This window comes from Pongo abelii, chromosome 13 (genome assembly GCF_028885655.2).
Source record: "Pongo abelii isolate AG06213 chromosome 13, NHGRI_mPonAbe1-v2.0_pri, whole genome shotgun sequence".
Taxonomy (NCBI): domain Eukaryota; kingdom Metazoa; phylum Chordata; class Mammalia; order Primates; family Hominidae; genus Pongo; species Pongo abelii.
The window spans coordinates 82,484,082-82,502,683 of NC_071998.2; the positions used below are offsets into that span (position 1 = coordinate 82,484,082).

Here is an 18,602-nt window from a genome sequence, read left to right on the forward strand (position 1 = left end):
CAGGCCAAACCTGATTTTTTATAGTTGCAAATCATATGGCTATATGATAATATAGTTAACAATTCCTGGTTTTGCTTTGTTTTGCTAGGCAAAACAATGCTTTGGGGACCCTCAATGTCCCTACACCCTTCTGTGCTGAACCACACTCCAACAGGTGGGCCACTGCTGATGACTCCTGAAATTCACATATCACATGCAATTTAGGAAAGTGGCCCTTTCTTCACAACTATGCAGCACTGAGTGCTAATAATGCTATCAACCAGTTTTATCATCAAAACAATAGTTGCTATTGTTTTCCTTTGAGTGTTTTTGCATACAGAAATGTGAACACTTTTTCACATCTATGTGCTGTCTGGTTTCATTTTCTTTCTTATGAATTACCTGTTCATTTCACTTACCCATTTTTTTTATTGGAGTCCCTTTACTTTCTTATCAATTTGTGGGAGTTTTTGCATATTTTGTACGTGCTGGAAATATCTTGCCATATCATTTAAAAAATGTTTATTAGACAGTAGCTGAATTCATGAAGACAGAAAGTAGAATAGAGGTCTCCAGGGGCTGGCCAGATGAGGCAGTGGGGAGTTATGTGGAATTATTATTTAATGGGTACAGAGTTCAGTTGGGGAAGATGAAAAAGTTCTAGAAACAGATAATGGTAATGGTTGCACAACAATGTGAATGTACTTAATGCCACTGAACTGCGCACTTAAAAATGGTTAAAATGGTAAATTTTATATTAAAAAATGTTTTATTAGAGTGCATCCATCTGCCATTCCTTTATGGCTTGTAGTTTTCCTGTCTTGACAATCTCCTTCACTGTAGATCAAACTAATCTTTTAATATTTTCATTTATTTTACTTTTTATGTATGGATTTTTAGTTTACCTATAATAAGATAGCTAGTTAGGCCCAAATCTCCCCACTGTGTTGAAATGCCATTGGACCATATGTTAAATTACCACACACTCTGTTTCTGAACACCTAATTTCAGTCCACTGGTAACATTTGTTTTCTGCTGATGCATTTGTTTGTGTGCCATTAACTTCTGGTTCTGATTTTGGTTGTGTTATAGTCATGTTTTTCATCTGGCAGAACATATTTCTCCTTGCTATTCTTCCTTGTTGTTTTAAAATTTTTCTTCACAATTTTTGAAATTTCTTACACACTCTAACATATGGTTCAGTGCAAAAAGATATCAATTAGGATGACAATTATAATTCAATTAAATTGATAAATTAATTTAGGGAGAATTTACTTCATAATAATGTTTCATCCTTATCTCTGGGAACATAGCATGAGTTTTCATGTGTTCAGATCTTGCTTTATGTCTCCCAATACAATGCTATGCTTTTCTTCACACAGTCTATATCTGACTTGTTATGCCATGTCTTGCACAGTTTTGTCCTAGATGTGCCTGGGGGATCCCCACCCTCCCCTCATCATTTCCATTTCTATTAGAGGGAAAAGATTCTTCCTCATTTCGCTCTGCATCAGCAAACCCTCATATTCATTTCCTTGTAGTTTTCACTCCTTAAATCTTTAGGAAATTCGTCTCACCCGGCATTCATGATACCACCCATGTTTGTTTCTTGCCTGTTTTCTTGGGTTCCCTGTTGTGGGTCCTTCTGCAGGCCACTCACTCCCCTTTCTCTGTGGCTGCACCCTGGTGCACCCCCAATCCGCATGGGCTCAACTGACGTCTCTCTTCATCATTTCTGTGTGCTCAGCTCACACTCTCCTCTCTCAAACCTCCTCAGCCTCCAAGGCCCTTTGCAGCCTCACCTCCTGGGGGAAGCCTCCCATACCCACCAATCCCCTGGAGTGACAGCAAAGTGGCAGTTATTGATGACACTGACCTCAGCATTCTACTTAACAGAGCAGCCGGCCAAAACTACTGGGGTGGGAGTCAGCTTGCATTCAGGTGCAGAATTACTTCCCAACCATAACCTTACACTGGGAGGCCATGGTCTTGCCTTTCTCCAAAGCCGTTGCCACATCAGGTGGCATGATCTTTGGCTGGATAATCTTTGTCACTTCCCTCCACTCCGTGCATCTAGTCTCATGTTCTCAAGTCACAGAGAGCCCAGTTCAAGAGCTTTGTGGTCTTGGTCAATGTCCTGGACTCTCTTTGCCTCTGGAGGAGAGAGAAATGGATGGAGATAAAATTTTATATATAATATATGGGTGGAGATATATTTTATCTCCACCTTGGAGTAAGGGCAACATTCACATCTCCTACTGTCATAGAAATCAAATGAGATGCTGTCTGCAGGGCCTCGCTGACCATGATTTATCCATGCTGGCGCTCGGGGCTCCGTGTGTTTGTTCGTGGGCCTGAGGATGTGCATGGGTGGTTTTTAAAGGCAGGGCAGGTAAGTTTAGTTTAGTGTTTTTCCTCTAGGGCTGGCAGCCCTGCCTGGCAGGCCTCTGGGTACGCACTCTGCCTTGCCTGAGCCGTGGCCCTTGGGGGCTTCCTACTCCTCACTCCAAGAAGGGGCTGGCTGTGGTGTGACCTCCTGGGTCACTGTGTGGACTGCTGAAGTCAAAGAAGTCAGGGGCTCCTGTGGGCTCTGACCCCTCCCCATCCTCATGCCCCCAAGAAGACTTGGGACCTGGGAAAAAGTGGCTCTGAAGCCTGGAAGAGCTCAATTCAGATTTTGACTCCACCAATATTGTGTGATTCTGGGAAGAGTTAAGAACCTCCTCTGAGTTTATTTCCTTTTATTTTGGTTTACTTTTCCCAAATGGGAAGGATCACTCCTTTGTCTTAGGTATGGTGGTTCAGTGTGTCGGGGGGCATAAAACCCAGCAGCTGCCCCCTTGCCTAAGGGCAGTGCTGGCTTCTGGTGGTGTTTGAGCTTTAAGGTCTGGAGCTGGTTCTCAAAAAGCTGGACACTCTGCCCCAGGTCCCAGTTCCCTCCTGCTCCATCCCCCAGGCTCCAAGATCAGTGTTGCACATGGCACCTAACTTCAAGATCAGCGTTGCACATGGCACCTCCAAGATATACTTCCTAGAAATTTTATTCTGTCTCACTCAGGCCCTTTCTAAGGTTTCCTCTTTCTTTCTCTCTTCCTCCAATTCTATCAGTGGGGCTTCTTTTCACATGCACATAGAAATACACAAATATTGATAGAAAGAGGTCAGAGATAAGGACTAAGATGGGACAGGCAGCTTCTGGTGCACCCTCCAGTAGAACTGCCCTGGAATGGACAGGCTCTGTCCAGTGATCAGAAAAGGGGAAATGCCTCTTGAAGGCAGATTCTGCCACAGAACAGTGCCACCGAGTCGATAGCACCGTCTAAATAAATACTTGCAGGAAGTGCACCTCCAGCAGGAAGCTTTGCAAATGAGGAACACCATTCAGAGTTTGTGAAGAATAAACCAGCATCTTCTCTCTTGCCTTGCAGGTGTGGTCTCACCCAGAATGGTTCCTGCTGCTTCCGCGGTGCCCAGGCTTTTCTCACGGCCTCTGCTGGGTCCTCCCCTGGGTGCTGAGTATGCATCCTGCCTGCTGGAATTTCTGTGCTCTTTGTTCCCATCCCTTTGTTGTGATAATGACCCTATGCCTCTCCCCTATACCCTCCTCTGCCTGCTCTCCGTGCAGGCCCCTCTCCCTCTGGTTGTCCCATCAGCATTTCCCCACAGCTAGTTGTTCCTCCTTCCTCTTTTCTGGTGGCCTTTCTATTGATTGCATTGTACCTCTTTCCCTGATATTAAAGATGTTTTTAAAAACAACAGACCCATTATGTCCATGGAGTTTTTATTTCTAAAGGCTTTATGTTGATTTCTTGTATTCTGTGTTTTTCATCTTTTTGACAAAAACAGTCAAACTCTGTAAAACATTTAAAGAGGTTTTTTTCCTGAGCCAAATATGAGTGACCAAGGCTGGAGACACAGTTTCAAGAGGTCCTGAGAATATGTGTTCAAGGTCATTGGGTTATAGCTTGATTTTATACATTTTAGGGGAACAGAAGTTACAGGCAAACATCAATCAATACAAGTAAGGTGTACATTGGTTCAGTCCAGAAAGGCAGGACAACTTGAAGCTTCTAGACCATAGGTGGCTTCAAAGATTTTCCTGACTGGCAATTGGTTGAAAGAGTTATTATCTAAAGACCTGGAATCAATTGAAAGGAGTGTCGGGGTTAAGATAAGGGGTTGTGGAAACCAAGGTTCTTAGTATGTAGATGAAGCCTCCAGGTAGCAGGCTTCAGAGAAAATGGATGGTAAAGGTCTCTTAACCAACCCTAAAAGGTGCCAGAATCGTAATTAAATCTCTCCTGGGTCAGGAAAAGACCTGGAAAGAGAAGGGGATTTTCTACAGAGTGTAGATTTTCCCCACAAGAGACAGCTTTGCAGGGCCATTTCAAAATATGTCCTAGAAATGTAATTTGAGGTAAAATACTTTCATTTCCTTCAGGGCCTACTATCTGTCATGTTAGTATCTTATTGCTACAAAGAGTCTGATCTATCAGTCTTAAGGTCTCTGTTCTCATCTTAATGCTGGTCTGCCATGCCTGAATTCTAAGGGAGGAGTGTATAATGAAGCATGTCTGACCCCCTCTTCCCATCAGGACCTGAACTAGTTTTTCACGTTTACTTTGGAAGCCTCTTGGCTAAGAGGAGAGGTCAATTCAGTTGGTTGGTGGGCTTAGAATTTTATTTTTGGTTTATATCGTCTAGAATTAGTATATAATAATAATAATCTGTCATTGCCTTATAAATGCCTAAAATAAAATGTCAACAAGGGAGGAACTTTTCGAATGAGCAAAGTCGACCACCACAAGAAGCAGGCATGTGGGATCCCCTGGCCCTCCCTCCCACACTGATTGCCTGGGCTCTGTGGTGGACCTGGTCCCCCTGCAGGCACCCCAAGAGCAGGGGGAGGACATTACACTTCTGTTTTCCTCTAAGCACTGCTTGGTGAGGGGAGGGGAAAGTTCTGATTCGTTCTGATTTGCTCTGGTTAGTCTCACAGAGTATTTCCACATTAGTTTCTCCTAATGTAGGGGCCAGTGTTGGATAAATTATGCTATGGCAAGGTGGTCTTCACCCTAGGAATCAGGGAAACATAAGTTAGGCTCCTTGGATGAAAGAACTTCTGGTATTTTCTGATTGACGACATTTACTATTATGTGTTTGACTTTGTTGCCATCAGTTTCCTTGATTGGAAAATAGGAAAATTAGTTTTAATTCCAGTTCTCCTGTGGACTTCCTGAGGGTTTGTGCCTCATAGCCAAGGACATCTGGAGTCCCTTGATGCACATATATGTGTCATGTGGGCGGATGGGTGTGTGCATGCACGGTGGAACCCACAGTAGTGAGGAGGACGCACAATCACCCTATGGGCCACGTATGTATGTGTATATATTTATTGTGTATATGTGTATATATTTATTTGCATATAAGATCTATCTTAGGATCAGTGCATGTGCCCCCAATGACTGAAAGATAACATGCACAAGCAGCTTTGATATGGATACTGTGTACTGTGAAATATACATTTGGTCTTTGTCCTGTTTGCTGGCATACAACTAAAAGATTCTAAAATCCTTGGAATCTTCAAAGTAATGTGTCTTTTGTATGCTAATGAGGTGACTGGTGGCTGGGGGCTTGTCACAGGAAAAATCAAAGCAGGGTTAGAGGGTTGGGACTTCCAGCCCCATCCCTAATCTCTGGAGAGGGGAGAAGGGCTGAAGACTAAGTGATCACCAATGGTTAATGATTTAATGAATCTTGCCTATATGATCGAAGCCTCTATAAAAACCCAGTAAGACTGGGTTCAGTGAGCTGCCAGACAGCTGAGCATGCAGAGGGTCCTCTCTAGGGCGTCACATCCTGGGAGGGCATGAAAGCTCCACGCTCCTTCCCCCATACTTCATCCTATGCATCTCTTCATCTGCATCCTTTGCAATATCCTTTAGAATAAACCAGTAAATGTGTTTCCCTGAGTTCTGCGAGCCATTCTAGCAAATTAATTGAACCCAAGCTGGGGGTGGTGGGAACCCTGATTTGTAGCCAGTTAGTCAGAAGGAGAGGTAAAATAAACTGGGACTTTATTTTACCCCTGTGGGATTGAGATTGGCATCGAAGTGGGGCACAGTCTTGGGGACACTAAGCCCTCAGCCTGGGGATCTGAATTGGAGGACACCCAGCTGGCATCTGCTGCAGAATTGATGGCTTGCTCAAGCAGTGGTGTGACAGTGAGGAAAACAGTTTTGTTTCTTCCATGGAGATATTGATGATGGTAACATTAATGGTTAACTTGCATGTGCCCCATGCCAGGCTCTATTAATGCTAAGTTGTATAGATTCATAGACGTGTCGTTTAACCCTCACAGAAAGCCCCTACTGCAGGTTTGGTTGTTAATCACTCATACAGATCCACGGCTGGTGGCCTGGGTGGAAGCCACTGTGCTGTAAATCTGGAAATGTGGGATCCCGAGGGTTTTATTGAGGAAGGAACTCGTGTGGCTGCTCACTGGGCAGTCCTCGCCAGGTTGATGAGGAGGCATTTGGAAAGCATTTCTAGAGCTCTAATGCCTTGAGGGTTGATGAGCCCTGTGTCCTTATTTTGGAGAGCCAATGTGTGTCTTTGGGAGGTGGGTTCAGTGTTACCTTCTGCAGGTTTGTGCCCCAGAAAGCCTTGTATGAAGCTGAATTAAACAGAAACTGGATGGAAACCATTAGGTCCTGGAGTGGAACAATTATGGGCAACATGTCTGTGTGGCTCAGGACTGCCCATCAGGGCTGCATTCGGAATTCTGTTGTCTCAGCCTATTTTTAGTGGCCTCTGAGACCTGTGTCTGTCCACCTGCAGAATCCTACGGAAAAAGACTTTATTGGGAAGATTTTATTGGCACATTTCTTCACTGCCTCAGGGATCTGGCATGGGGAACTGCGAGAGCACGGAAGACAGACTGGCCTCTTCATCTTAGAGCCGTCTGACTGCCTTGGCTGAGGAAGCACCTGAAATGATTTAGCTGCCATTTTACAAGGAAAAGTGAACAGAAGGCTGAGGGAAGAGACCAGGGATTCAGCCCAGGTTTACGTGATTCAGTCAAGACTGGTGCAAAAGAGAGACGCTGTGATGGAGACTTGCCCTGAGCTTCATGGGATGCACGCAGAATGCCTTCAGAGCACTTAGAACAAGTCCCAGCCTGGTGTCAGGCCCCACAGTGGTCCCGTTTTCTTTTGCGTGTGTGTTTCCAAAGGGCAGAAGCTTTGGGGCCAAGATTGCTCACTTCACCTGTATTCATGCTTTATGACTAAGGAAGCAGATTTCAGTGGAACTGAGATCTTTAAAGCCTGTGGTATTTGATCTCACAAAATGCATCTTTCCCAAAAGATAAGTAATTCCTAAAAACTGGCAGTGAAGACAGGTGTGTGCAGGGTTCCATGAGTCTCTAGATTCCACACTGTATTGGGCAGCCCCATCCAACCCAGTCCAGCCCCTCATGGGTCCAGCGCCTTGGTGGTCCAGCTTCTTGATGGCTCATCTGAGAGACATGGCACCATCTCCCTCAGGGTGCAGCACAGATTGGAGGCTTCTTCCTCATTGCCTGAGAACTTGGCTTATTTATGAAATTGTGGGAAAACTGAGGAGTGTGGATTTCTCCCCTTGATTGGCATATCAGCATCAGGAAGCAGTCAATTTGAGAGCAGAAGGCTTATTCTAACCCAACTGTTAGAATTCTAAAGGAGAAAAAATAACTCAATGAAAGTGTTTTTAAGAATAAAACAAGTCTCTGATCTGTCCAGTGAAGATGCCTGTGACATGACCTGTGACCTCAAGTGAACTTTATTACTTAGTTACTTAAACCATGGAAGGAAAATTAGCCTCAATTTTGTCTCTGTTGGGCTTTACTTTTTTGGTCAATACATTCTTAGTAATCCCAAGAGCTTATCTTTCACTTTGTGAGATCTCTTTCAGCATGGTTTAGGAACCTCTTTTCTAGTTTCATTATTTGGGCTTTTATGTGAATATATAGGATCCTTTTTTTGGCATCTGTTTAATAATTACCAACCAGTATTTACCCCTGTGTGTATATTTAAACACCTTTGTGGAGTAAACCAAAGGCTGAGGCACAGAACGAGGTCTCAGGAGAATGCTGGGATTATAATGGCACAGGTGAACTGCTAAGGCGTAAGGGAAGTCAATTTCTCCAGTGGTGTGCAGATTCTGAAATCCATGGCTCTTTTGTTATGTCTGCAACATACAAGATTAAAGTGATTTCAACACATCTTGGTCAAATGACTTTTAAGAAAATCAGGTTTATTGTATTTTTGATGCCTATGATTTCTGACTCTCAGTTTCTCTGAATGGTTTGGTTATGGCTGGATACTTATTGTGCCGGAGCTGGGAAACTAATCTGCTTGGCTGTGGATGCAACTGGGAAGAAGCCATTGGTTCTGTGTCCCTCTGCCCTTGAACTCTCACTCCTGGTGCCTGGGCTCCTACGTGCCCTCGGCCTAGCTGGCAGCCTCCCGGCTCTGTCCCTACTGCAAATCCAGCTCTCAGACGTGGCCCACCTGGAGTCAATAGCTTCGGGATGGAGAAAATGACCCACAAGAAAAAGAGAGAGGCCGTCCCCAAGATGAAAGAGTGAGTCATCTGTGGGCCCGCCCTCAGCATCAGTCTCCATAAATGAAGCAGGTCTGTGGGCTTCTTTACCAAATGGTCTTCTTTTCATTTTCACTCTCACCATCCAAGTCTGGCCGTCACAACATCAGTAATTTCCCAGCTCATCTCCCTGCCTGCAGCTTCTCAGCCCTTTCTGCCTGTCTACACACCGCCACTATTTCTATTGTATCAGGGTCTACTAAAAAGGCGTTGGTTGCTTCCTGCTCCTTGGCATATCCTGAAATGCCTCTAAGACCTGAATCAGAAACCTCCATGGTTCTGCCTTATCCCAGGATTCTGTACACCTGGCCCCAGCCAGCTGGCGCTCCTGCACGTCCACGGTCCTGCTGTGCTCCTTCCTGGTCTGGGCTCCAGTTTGTATCTTTATAGGATCTTCCTCCACTGCCTCTTTCAGCACCTGCTTCTTTGGCATCGAGGCTTCTTTGCTGACCAGGTAACTGACCTCTTGCTCCTCTGAAAGGTAGAATTGCACACTCCAGTCCTTCATAGTACACGTGTGACTGTGTTATCCTGTCTCCTCCACTACTCTGAAGGCTTCTGGGGAGTACAGCCTGGCTCACCTTCCCCATGGAGGCAGGGCGGTGATGGGTTTGGTGTGTGGCTGGTAAGGGAGAGACCCGGGACTGCTACCTTGTGTGGGGTGAGAGCTGCTGGGTGGACCACGGTGCTGTTTTCTGCCCTGGGAAAGCTGGAGAGAAATATTATTGGTGGGGAAAATTAAGGCTGGGTTTGAAAACATCAAGTTTGTGATGATTTTAAGACACTGAAGCGGAGCTAGCAATTGGGTGTGGTATCTATCTATAAAATTCTGGTACTCGGAGATGAGCAGGCCAGTGGGGAAGGTGGGTGAGCCGCCTGCCGCTGAAGCATTCAGAGTCCAGAGACTATGGGGCCCCTTCAGACAGGAGGGCAGGAGGCAACCGCAGGTTAAAATGGGACTCTGGTTAAGTTTGCCTGGAGTCCATGGGGCATAGGAGGACTCCAACAGTTCAAGGGAGGGCTGGCCCTCCTACAAAGGGCTTGGGAAGAGGGGTGAGAATCTATTTTGCTGCACTTTGCCCAACCCTTACCCTAAAGTTATAAAGAGAATAAGAGCAAGTCCTTAGTGCCCTGTGAGTCCTCCCATGGAGGAGGGGCGATGATTCCCTCTAGCTTCAGAGTCAGTGAGGGGCTTAGGAGATGACCAAGACTTTGACACGTGTCACCAGGGCCTGGCTGGCCCCATGGACCGATGTCCAACTCACACAGGGAAGCATGCAGCAGGAGTGGCTGTGTTTGAGGAGCAACCGCCCTCCTGCTATAGCCCGGCAGAGGTGCTGGTTCCAGGGAGGGGTACCTATGTGGCCCAGTCAGCTTTCTGCTGATGACAGGAGCCATGTCACCAGCAAGAAGCTGGAGCTTCCCACTGGTGTGGATGCTGGGAGGGAGCAGGTGTGTGGGGTGAAGAACAGACACTGTCCATTTCACCCATGGGCACCTCCTTGCTCCTGGGGAGGAGTCTTCAAATAAAAAAGGAAAGTGTCCCTGAGAGGAGAGGGGTTGGGTGGAGCCCTGGAGGGGAGGTGCTCGCCATGGCTTAGAGGCTGGAGATTTAGTCTCAAGAGTCTCAGAGGAGACAAGTAACTTACACAGGGCATGGGGTGGGAGGATATCCAGGAGCACCAAGGGGGTCGCCTGTTTCCCTGCAAGGTACTGCCAGCCTGACCAAAGGGCTCAGCACTGGGGCTGTCAGTGTCACCTCTCCACCCCTGACCTCTCTGTATCCACCCCCTGCAGTCATCCCTACCTCACCAAGGGGTCAGGAGCTGCAGCTGGAAGGTTAGGAGGCACTTTCTTCCGTGGCCACCTGGAGGTTCCCTAGGCAGGCCCTAGGGAGCGGGGAGGAGAGGTTTAAATGAAGGTCAGGGTTTTTACTGTTCTGCTGGGCCTAGACATGTTTATTACTAAAAATAGATAAATAGGGTTACACGTAAGTGATGGAAGGCTTTCTCTTGTGTGGAGGTGAGTGGATTAGATTCAAGGCTCCGTCCAGCCCAGGGAGGAGCAGGGCCAACTGAATGCATTGAATTAGAAAGGACTAGGGGAGTGGGATATTCTTATTGTACCAGCACACATTCACTCAGGGTTCTGGTCACACGGTGGCCAGAAGAGGGGACGAGCAGGGGGAGGTTTAGAGGCTGGAACTTTAGAGTCTCAGGGTTCTCAGAAGAGGCAAGAAACTCACTCAGGGTGTGGGGGTGGGAGGGTGTTATGGAGCACTGAGAAGGGTGCCTTCTTCCCTGCAAAGGACTGTAAAGCTTCAATATTTGGCTATGAAAATAGAATTTCAGTATAGGCTTTAATCTGCATTCTGGTTACCATTAAAGTTGAGTATGTGTTTGTGTTTTTTGGAGCCATGTGTATTGCCTTTCCTGAGAACTCTTTATCCATATCCTTTGCTCTGCCGTCTATTGGGCTTTTGATAGTTTCTTTGCTGACTTTTATTAAGACAATTACTTTGTTGACTGTGAAATGTTACATATTTTCTTGTCCATAAATTTTTTATGCTATTGAGTGTGTCAATATTTTTCTTTTCTGGCTTCTGGATTTTGTAACATCCTTCCACTAAAAGATAATTTAAAAATATTCTTCCCGGCCGGGCGTGGTGGCTCACGCCTGTAATCCCAGCACTTTGGGAGGCCGAGGCGGGCGGATCACAAGATCAGGAGATCAAGACCATCCTGGCTAATATGGTGAAACCCCGTGTCTACTAAAAATACAAAAAATTAGCTGGGCGTGGTGGCCGGTGCCTGTAGTCCCAGCTACTTGGGTGGCTGAGGCAGAAGAATGGCGTGAACCCGGGAGGTGGAGCTTGCAGTGAGCTGAGATAGCACCACTGTAGTCCAGCCCGGGCGAAAGAGCAAGACCAAGTCTCAAAAAAAAAAAAAAAATACACACACACACATATATATATATATATATATATATATATATATATAAAAATAATTCCTAGTTTTCTTTTACTACTTTCATCATTTCATTACAAATGATTTCAATTTGTGACCCATCTGTAATTTATTTGCATATAAGGCAAGAGATAGGAGCCCAACATAATTTTTTCCTGGGTAGCTGCTCACTCACTCAAATGCTGCTTCTTGGATATCTCTTTCTCTACTGATGTGCATTGATCCATGCCAGTCACATAGACCATTCCTTGTGGGGCCTTGGGATGGGCTGTAGTGAGATGGATGAGGAGGGAGAAAGATGCTACTACATGATTTCAAAGAGTCCAGTTCTGAAGGGAAGATGGTGAAATCATGAGGACAATGAGGGTTCACATCTGGTGGTTGGGCTGGCTTCTGAGACTTTCAGATGACCACGGAGGTTGCCAAATGTCCCATTTTCAAATTAGCCGAGTTCTGAGGTCGTGATTTGGCTCACAGAAACAGGGTCATACTGAACAGAACGTTAAGAAGCAATCCCTATGATTAAAAACAGGGCAAAATTGGTACCTGAGACTCAAATGGGGATTAAGTGGAATTACATAAAGCTAAATAATGATTGCTAAACGAACAAATTGAAACAGTACTGCTTACCAAAATGTACTGCACTTAAACAGCAAGAAGGGGAATTGAGAATAGTTACATTTAAAATTAGATTTTGGAGTTAAAGTAACTCATTCCAGTCATCTAAATATTGCAGTTATTAATAGTTATGCTGCATTTCTATTTCAAACAGAAATAGATACCATCAGCGTGGTTGAAATGAGAATTCACACACACGTGTTATCGTATGAGCATTAGGAAGGAATTTATGCCAATGATGAAAAGAGAACATTTTTCTAAAAAGCAGTTTCATTTGAAAACTCCTTTGGGGATTCTAAAGGCTCACAAGTGGGATCCTTAGGATTTTCCCCGAGTACATGAGCTCTGAGAAATTTTTGGAACTTCTATCTGCGAATGTGCCCTGAGACCTGTGAATTCTGTTCTGTGTGAAAAGGTATTGGAAAGAAATGTTAACTGTTTTCAGAGCTTTGTAATTCCTTCTAACTGGTGATGCATAGTTTCTACCTCCCTTCCCCAAAAGTAGCACAGAAGCAGCAGGGTCCTGTTGCAAGCTCCAGGGCCTGACTAGATGAGACATTTGATACTATGTGTCTTTTTGGATAACTGTCCTTGGAGTCTGATTTTTTTCTTTTAGACTCCATGTTGGTGGATGATAAAATAAATACGGTGTTTATTAGGAATATTTATGGCGTGATTAAAGGGAGACACTTCTCCATATAATATCTTTCTATCCTGCTGGAACCATCAGAGGTTTAGCTGCCTTGCTCAACTAAGTATGTCACTTAATATAAGAAATACAATGCAGAGATTCACTGTACTGGTTTTCTGAAAATTAACAGATAAAATACAGATAATGGGTTTACATAGTTCTGTAAAGAGACAATTTGACCTTCTTTAATAAGAAGTTAGCTTTTAGAAAGTACTTTAGATGATACATGATTGGTCACTTTGATAGAACCACAGTTAGAATATTATTATAAAATTAATAAGAGTAAGCATAAACATCAAAAACATTTGTTTCTTGCTTCACTTTTTCTATGTCATGATGATTCATTGCCTACGGTTTTCCTGGCATCTGAGCTTTTAGGAAAATGTTTCCTTCCCTGCTCTGTACAATGAATTGAGTGGCAAATGCGAAGCTTGTCCTGATAGTCTGTTGCTTAACTGATATGGACATATTTCTCTTAAAAGCACTGTGTTGTTATGGTGATTATTTTTCGTCCACATGGTAGAAATTAATCTGAAGAAGTTTTGAGCTCAGAAAGCTTATAGAATGTTTCTGAGGACCTATTCTGTCATTCACCGTGTCTCCAAGTCCCTGTTGATTTTTTTCTATGCACTAGTATTTTCTCCTCCATGTGTGAGTGGGAAGGGTCACCAGCTCCTTTCTGGACCCCTGACTTGGAGCCACCTTTGCCCACCTCCCAGGCATTTCTCACTTAGGCTGGGTCATGAGGTTGAGCTGTGTTTCCTCTCCAGCATCCCCTTCCTGCCACCCTAGCCCTCAGCTGCGACCATCCTGTCTTGCTTCCTCACCCTCTGGGGTCCTCCTGCCTCATGCAGAATCATGTGTGGGACTCTTGCCCTCTGGCCACTCAGCACCAGGACACTCTGCCTCCTCCACCAGGACCCATGCCTGCACGTCCCAGCAGCCTCACCAGTGCTGTTCCATGGAACTGCCCTGCACATCACCTCACTGCCAGCTTCTTTATACACCCTGCAGTTCCTCTTCTCCTTCCAACCCCTCTTGATTTTGTAAGATTCACTAACCGCAGAAACTGGGAATAAAACTCAGATGACCATGTTTCTTTTAATTACATTCTAACTCACTTAAGAAGGATCTTGATCAATCAAGGTGGTTGATGAGGTTTGGGCCTGATGTGCTGGCCAAAGCCATGGAGATAAATAGCATCACAGTGTCAGGAAGAGTATATTTTAGGGTGCTGACTTACAAAAATAGAATCTTAGCAAAATGTAAAAAAAAAAAAAGTGTAGTATTGACACAGATGACATTGTTAGTATCCAGCCACCACAACAAAGAGAACTAGAATATTGCCAGGAGAGGTTTTATGATGACCTGTTTGCGTTTTGTATAGTTTTGTGTTTTAGAAGAAGAATCGGATGACTCCCAAATTGACAGGTCTGTTTTCTATACTGAAATAAACAGGCAATTATTTTCTTTGGATGTGCAAGTGTAGCATCTCTGGGTTCCATAATCCCAACTGACATGTAATAAAATTGCTTTTTCTTCCTGTCCTAAGGGAAGCCATCAGCCGTGTCTGTGAAGCTGTGCCTGGTGCCAAGGGAGCCTTCAAGAAGAGAAAGGTACTGTTCTCAATGCTCTGTGTCTAACTGTGTCTCCTTTACTTCCTTTTTTTCGCCACTCGGTATCTTCAGTCACACAGAATTATTCATTGTCTTCTTTCTGTGGCCCGGTGCTTGCTACTTCTAAAAGCAGAAAGGGCTTAGATTGCTTTCTCTCTCACATGGTTGAGGACGGTTAGCTGTCCCTGTCTCAGAAGTAGACACCCTGGTTACTCACTCACTGTGGCTTAAACTCTGAAGACAATGATAACAAACAGACACTTAAAACAGGGTCAGGCTTTCCTTTAAGCACTTTCAATACATCAATTTACTTAACTACAACAACTGAGGTAGATACCCCAGTGGTATGCTGGTAAATGTTTAACAACCAGCTCTCCAGGTTGGGCAGGGGAATGAAAAAGAGAGTTTGTAGCATTTTCTGATTTGTGTGATGTCAGTACTTCTACTGTGGCCGATTTCAATTTCTCAAAATTATATCCCGTGAAAGCAGAGTCGGGAAGAGATATATAGTAGCTCATGGTTGTATAATGTTTCCGCCATACAGGTACTGTGGGCATAAATAACTTGAAAACCAGTTGGTAGTTAATGTGACAAAAGAATTAGGAAGTGATGCGTGTTGAGCATTTATTGTCTGTTTTTTTTTCGTTTTTTTTTTTTTTTTTGAGACAGAGTCTCGCTCTATCCCCCAGGCTGGAGTGCAGTGGCGTGATCTTGGCTCACTGAAATTTCCGCCTCCTGGGTTCAAGCGATTCTCTTGGCTCAGCCTCCCGAGTAGCTAGGATTACAGGTGTGCGCCACCACGCCCAGCTAATTGTTGTATTTTTAGTAGAGATGGGGTTTCACTGTATTGGCCAGGACGGTCTCCATCTCTTGACCTTGTGATCCACCCGCCTTGGCCTCCCAAAGTGTTGGGATTACAGGCGTGAGCCACCATGCCTGGCCCTATTGTCTGTTTTTTTAAAGGTAATTTATTTAATTGTAAGTTTACATACATTCACTTTTAATAACAGCTGTGATTAATAGTCAGATTATAAAATTCTGAAAAATTTAATAATTGGCTCCCATCAGCTGGGCCAAGCCAGCACTAGAATACCACTGGATATCCCCGTATTACAGACGATGACAACTGTGAATGGAGGAGAAAGGCCACAATGCAGGTAGATGTTGTCTGAGAGCAAGCTCAGAGGGCTGGGCTCCACAGGCTGCATGTTCAAACACTGCACTAGGACTTTTCATCCTGAAGATATTTGAGTCAGAAGGAAAAAAAAAAAAGCCTGGATTAGGAGAAACCATGAAAACCTCCTCAGTTAAGTTGTCTAGTGAATACCCAGCTAAATCCACAATCAAGGCTTTTCTATGCCTAACCTGAATTGTGGAGAAAGCGTCCTTCAAAGAACCTCTGAATCTGCCCTGAGGCTGCACATTCCTGATTCCAGATCATCTGGACAGCTGCATGTGTGGCTCTGCTGATCCCAGGCTCAAGCTTGTTTCTGTCTTCAGAGCTTGGGGACTTTCATGCACCCTCAGGGCAGCTGGGTTTTGGAAGAGAACTCTGAATGAAGACTCAGAGGTGCCAGCCCTGCTGGTCAGTCCATGGGGAACCAAGTAAGGCTCCAGAGTCTCCACTACAGGAACTAGGACGGCAACTGAGAACAGAGAAGGGGAATCTCATCTTCCAGGTCCCAGCTCATCCTGGGGCATCCTCATGGTTCTCTTGGTGGAAACAATGCCCGTTTCTCGGCTCCACCCAGAATCTCATGGGTGGGGCCTCAGCATCTCTGTTTTTAAATAGCTCCTTCAGAGGATTAAAAAGGGTGTGCACCTGGTTAGGAACTAATTAGCATATCAAAAGAGAGAGTGTTCTAATCCAAAAAGAAGGGATGGGTTGGTACCAAAGGGCATTGCCCACCCAGGTACCTAGGAAGAAGGTCCCTGGCCCCAAAACACAGCTGTCAGTCCCCTGTAAGGACATTTCTGACAGGGTAATGGGAACTGTATACCAGCTACAGCCAGGCCACATCTATCTATCCTTATGCTGGCTCTAGGCCCATGGGTTTCTAAGAGGACAGTCCATGAGAACCTTGACCAGGGAGAGTGTTTGCTCCAAAAAATTTGTGGTCCATTCCCTTCGGCCGCGAACATCCTTGCAGCTCTCTGGGATTCTTGTAATCCTCTAGAGCTGGCCTGCTTTAGTCTTCCTCTAAGTTAGTTTGACTCTTCCTCTGAAGTAGATGTGATGATACCAGGTTGCTGAGCCTACAAAATGCGATGGACTTTCCCCAGGTTTACATACGAGGACTTCTCCATGAGACACTTTCCAACAGGGCCAGAGAAAAGGCCTGGAAGACTGATGCCTCTGCCTGCCTGCAAGAGTTCTCACCTCAGCATTTGCATATTATATGGTTTATAATTTGCATGTTGCATATTCTAAAATTTGCTTATTAGCTTCGGATCCCCCTACTCCCAGCTTATTCATTTCACATTTTGTCTTCCTATGCCTAAGGAGGGAGGAACAGTTAGTGAGAGTTTGGGTGTATGGCAAGCATCCACATCCCCACCCTTTGAGATGGAAATGAAACAGCTAAAGTAATGCTCTTTAATTTCACAGCCTCCAAGCAAAATGCTGTCCAGCATCTTGGGAAAGAGCAACCTCCAGTTTGCGGGAATGAGCATCTCTCTGACCATCTCCACGGCCAGTCTGAACCTGCGAACTCCGGACTCCAAACAGGTACGTGGGTGCTCAGATTCCCTGTCCACAGCCCCAGGTGATGAGTGTTTCTCAGGCTTCTTCCTTGCAGCTTTACTGAGCTCACATAGCATATTTTGTGTCAAATTTTTACTAGAGTGTGAACTTTGGCCACTTTGAAGGATCACCAAGAGAATGATAAATGAAATTGGCTCTCTTTAATTCTGCTTTTTATTTCTTTGGAGGATAATGCACAAAATCATTGGTTTACTTGCAATGTAAAAAAAAAATGATGTGCGCGCAAAGTCTCTTCTTAATGTCCTTGCCCTTATTTTTTTCTTTTACACCATATTTAATTGGTTTTACAGGCCATATTTTATTTTATTACCTTTGAAGTGGATGGCATGTCATGGTCTAATTGGTGATTTGTTTTCCTTTAGCGGCTCATTGTTTTGGAGCATCTTGTAGTACATAGTGTTGTAGGGGTAATAAGAAGTGGTGTTGTCTATGGACTAGCCAATGTGGAATGAATTTGGAGCTGACTGAGACACCACAGCCACAGTGTTAATTAAGGCTAATTTTATTGAGGATGGTTGCATTCCTGCACAGTGTCTATCTTTTAGATTTCTCTGATCTAGTCATCATTAATTTCTTTAGCTGGAAAAATAGGTGTTTGAGTAGCTATTTTAGCTACCAACAAAGCACTTCTGAAGGTCAAATGAGGCGCAGGAGATGAAATGCTTGAGCAGTATCCAGGGGGGTGTGGAGTGTGGACTCTCCTCCCTTGCTGTGCCCTGGCTCGGCTTCTGGGGCTGGCAATAGGAGCTGGAGCTCAGATGGGACCTCTCTATATAATACTCTACCTGATTCCGACATTGTCACCAGGGATGCCCGCAGTGACCTTTATGTTACTGTACATATTTCTATTGATTGATTTCCATATTCCCCAGGTTAGTGAGCAGCATCTCCAGCTTCATTTATTCCTCCACCTGCCACCCAAGATGTTGAAATAAATCCTGGATCTAGCACAGAAATGGGAAGCAAAACCCAGGCTTTGCGTTGACTTAACTAGATACCACTTCTCACTGCCTCCTTTTGTCCTCACAGGACTGATAGATAATTTCTTGTCTTTTTATCTTAACTTGTCTAAGGGACTAGTTCACTAGCTCTGGAGGTTGTGGATTCTGAATATTCACCAGGCTCAGCCTTTCTCTGGCATGGTCCGAGACTGCGCTGTTCATGAAGGCTTGTTGGCTGGGCTCACCTCTGCACTCTCCTTCATGCCCGGAGCTGTTCCTTTCCTATGTCTCCTGGACCTTTTGTTTGGTCCTCAGACTTCTTAAATCTGTGGGATCTTCTCCCTGAACTCCCCTCCTACCTCAGTAAAATAGAAAACAAACTAA

The 18,602-nt window shown here is 44.8% G+C and overlaps 1 protein-coding gene across 3 annotated transcripts in view; it reads left to right on the forward strand.

Moving 5' to 3' along the window:
• Window positions 1-18,602, forward strand: part of SHC3 (SHC adaptor protein 3) — a 171,776-nt gene that overhangs the window by 85,662 nt on the left and 67,512 nt on the right. For all 3 annotated transcript variants that reach the window (XM_054520189.2, XM_054520190.2, XM_009244608.4), the window contains exons 3-4: window positions 14,450-14,513; window positions 17,122-17,241. In XM_054520189.2, the coding sequence (XP_054376164.1) occupies window positions 14,450-14,513; window positions 17,122-17,241 (184 nt within the window). The remainder of the gene's footprint in view (window positions 1-14,449; window positions 14,514-17,121; window positions 17,242-18,602) is intronic.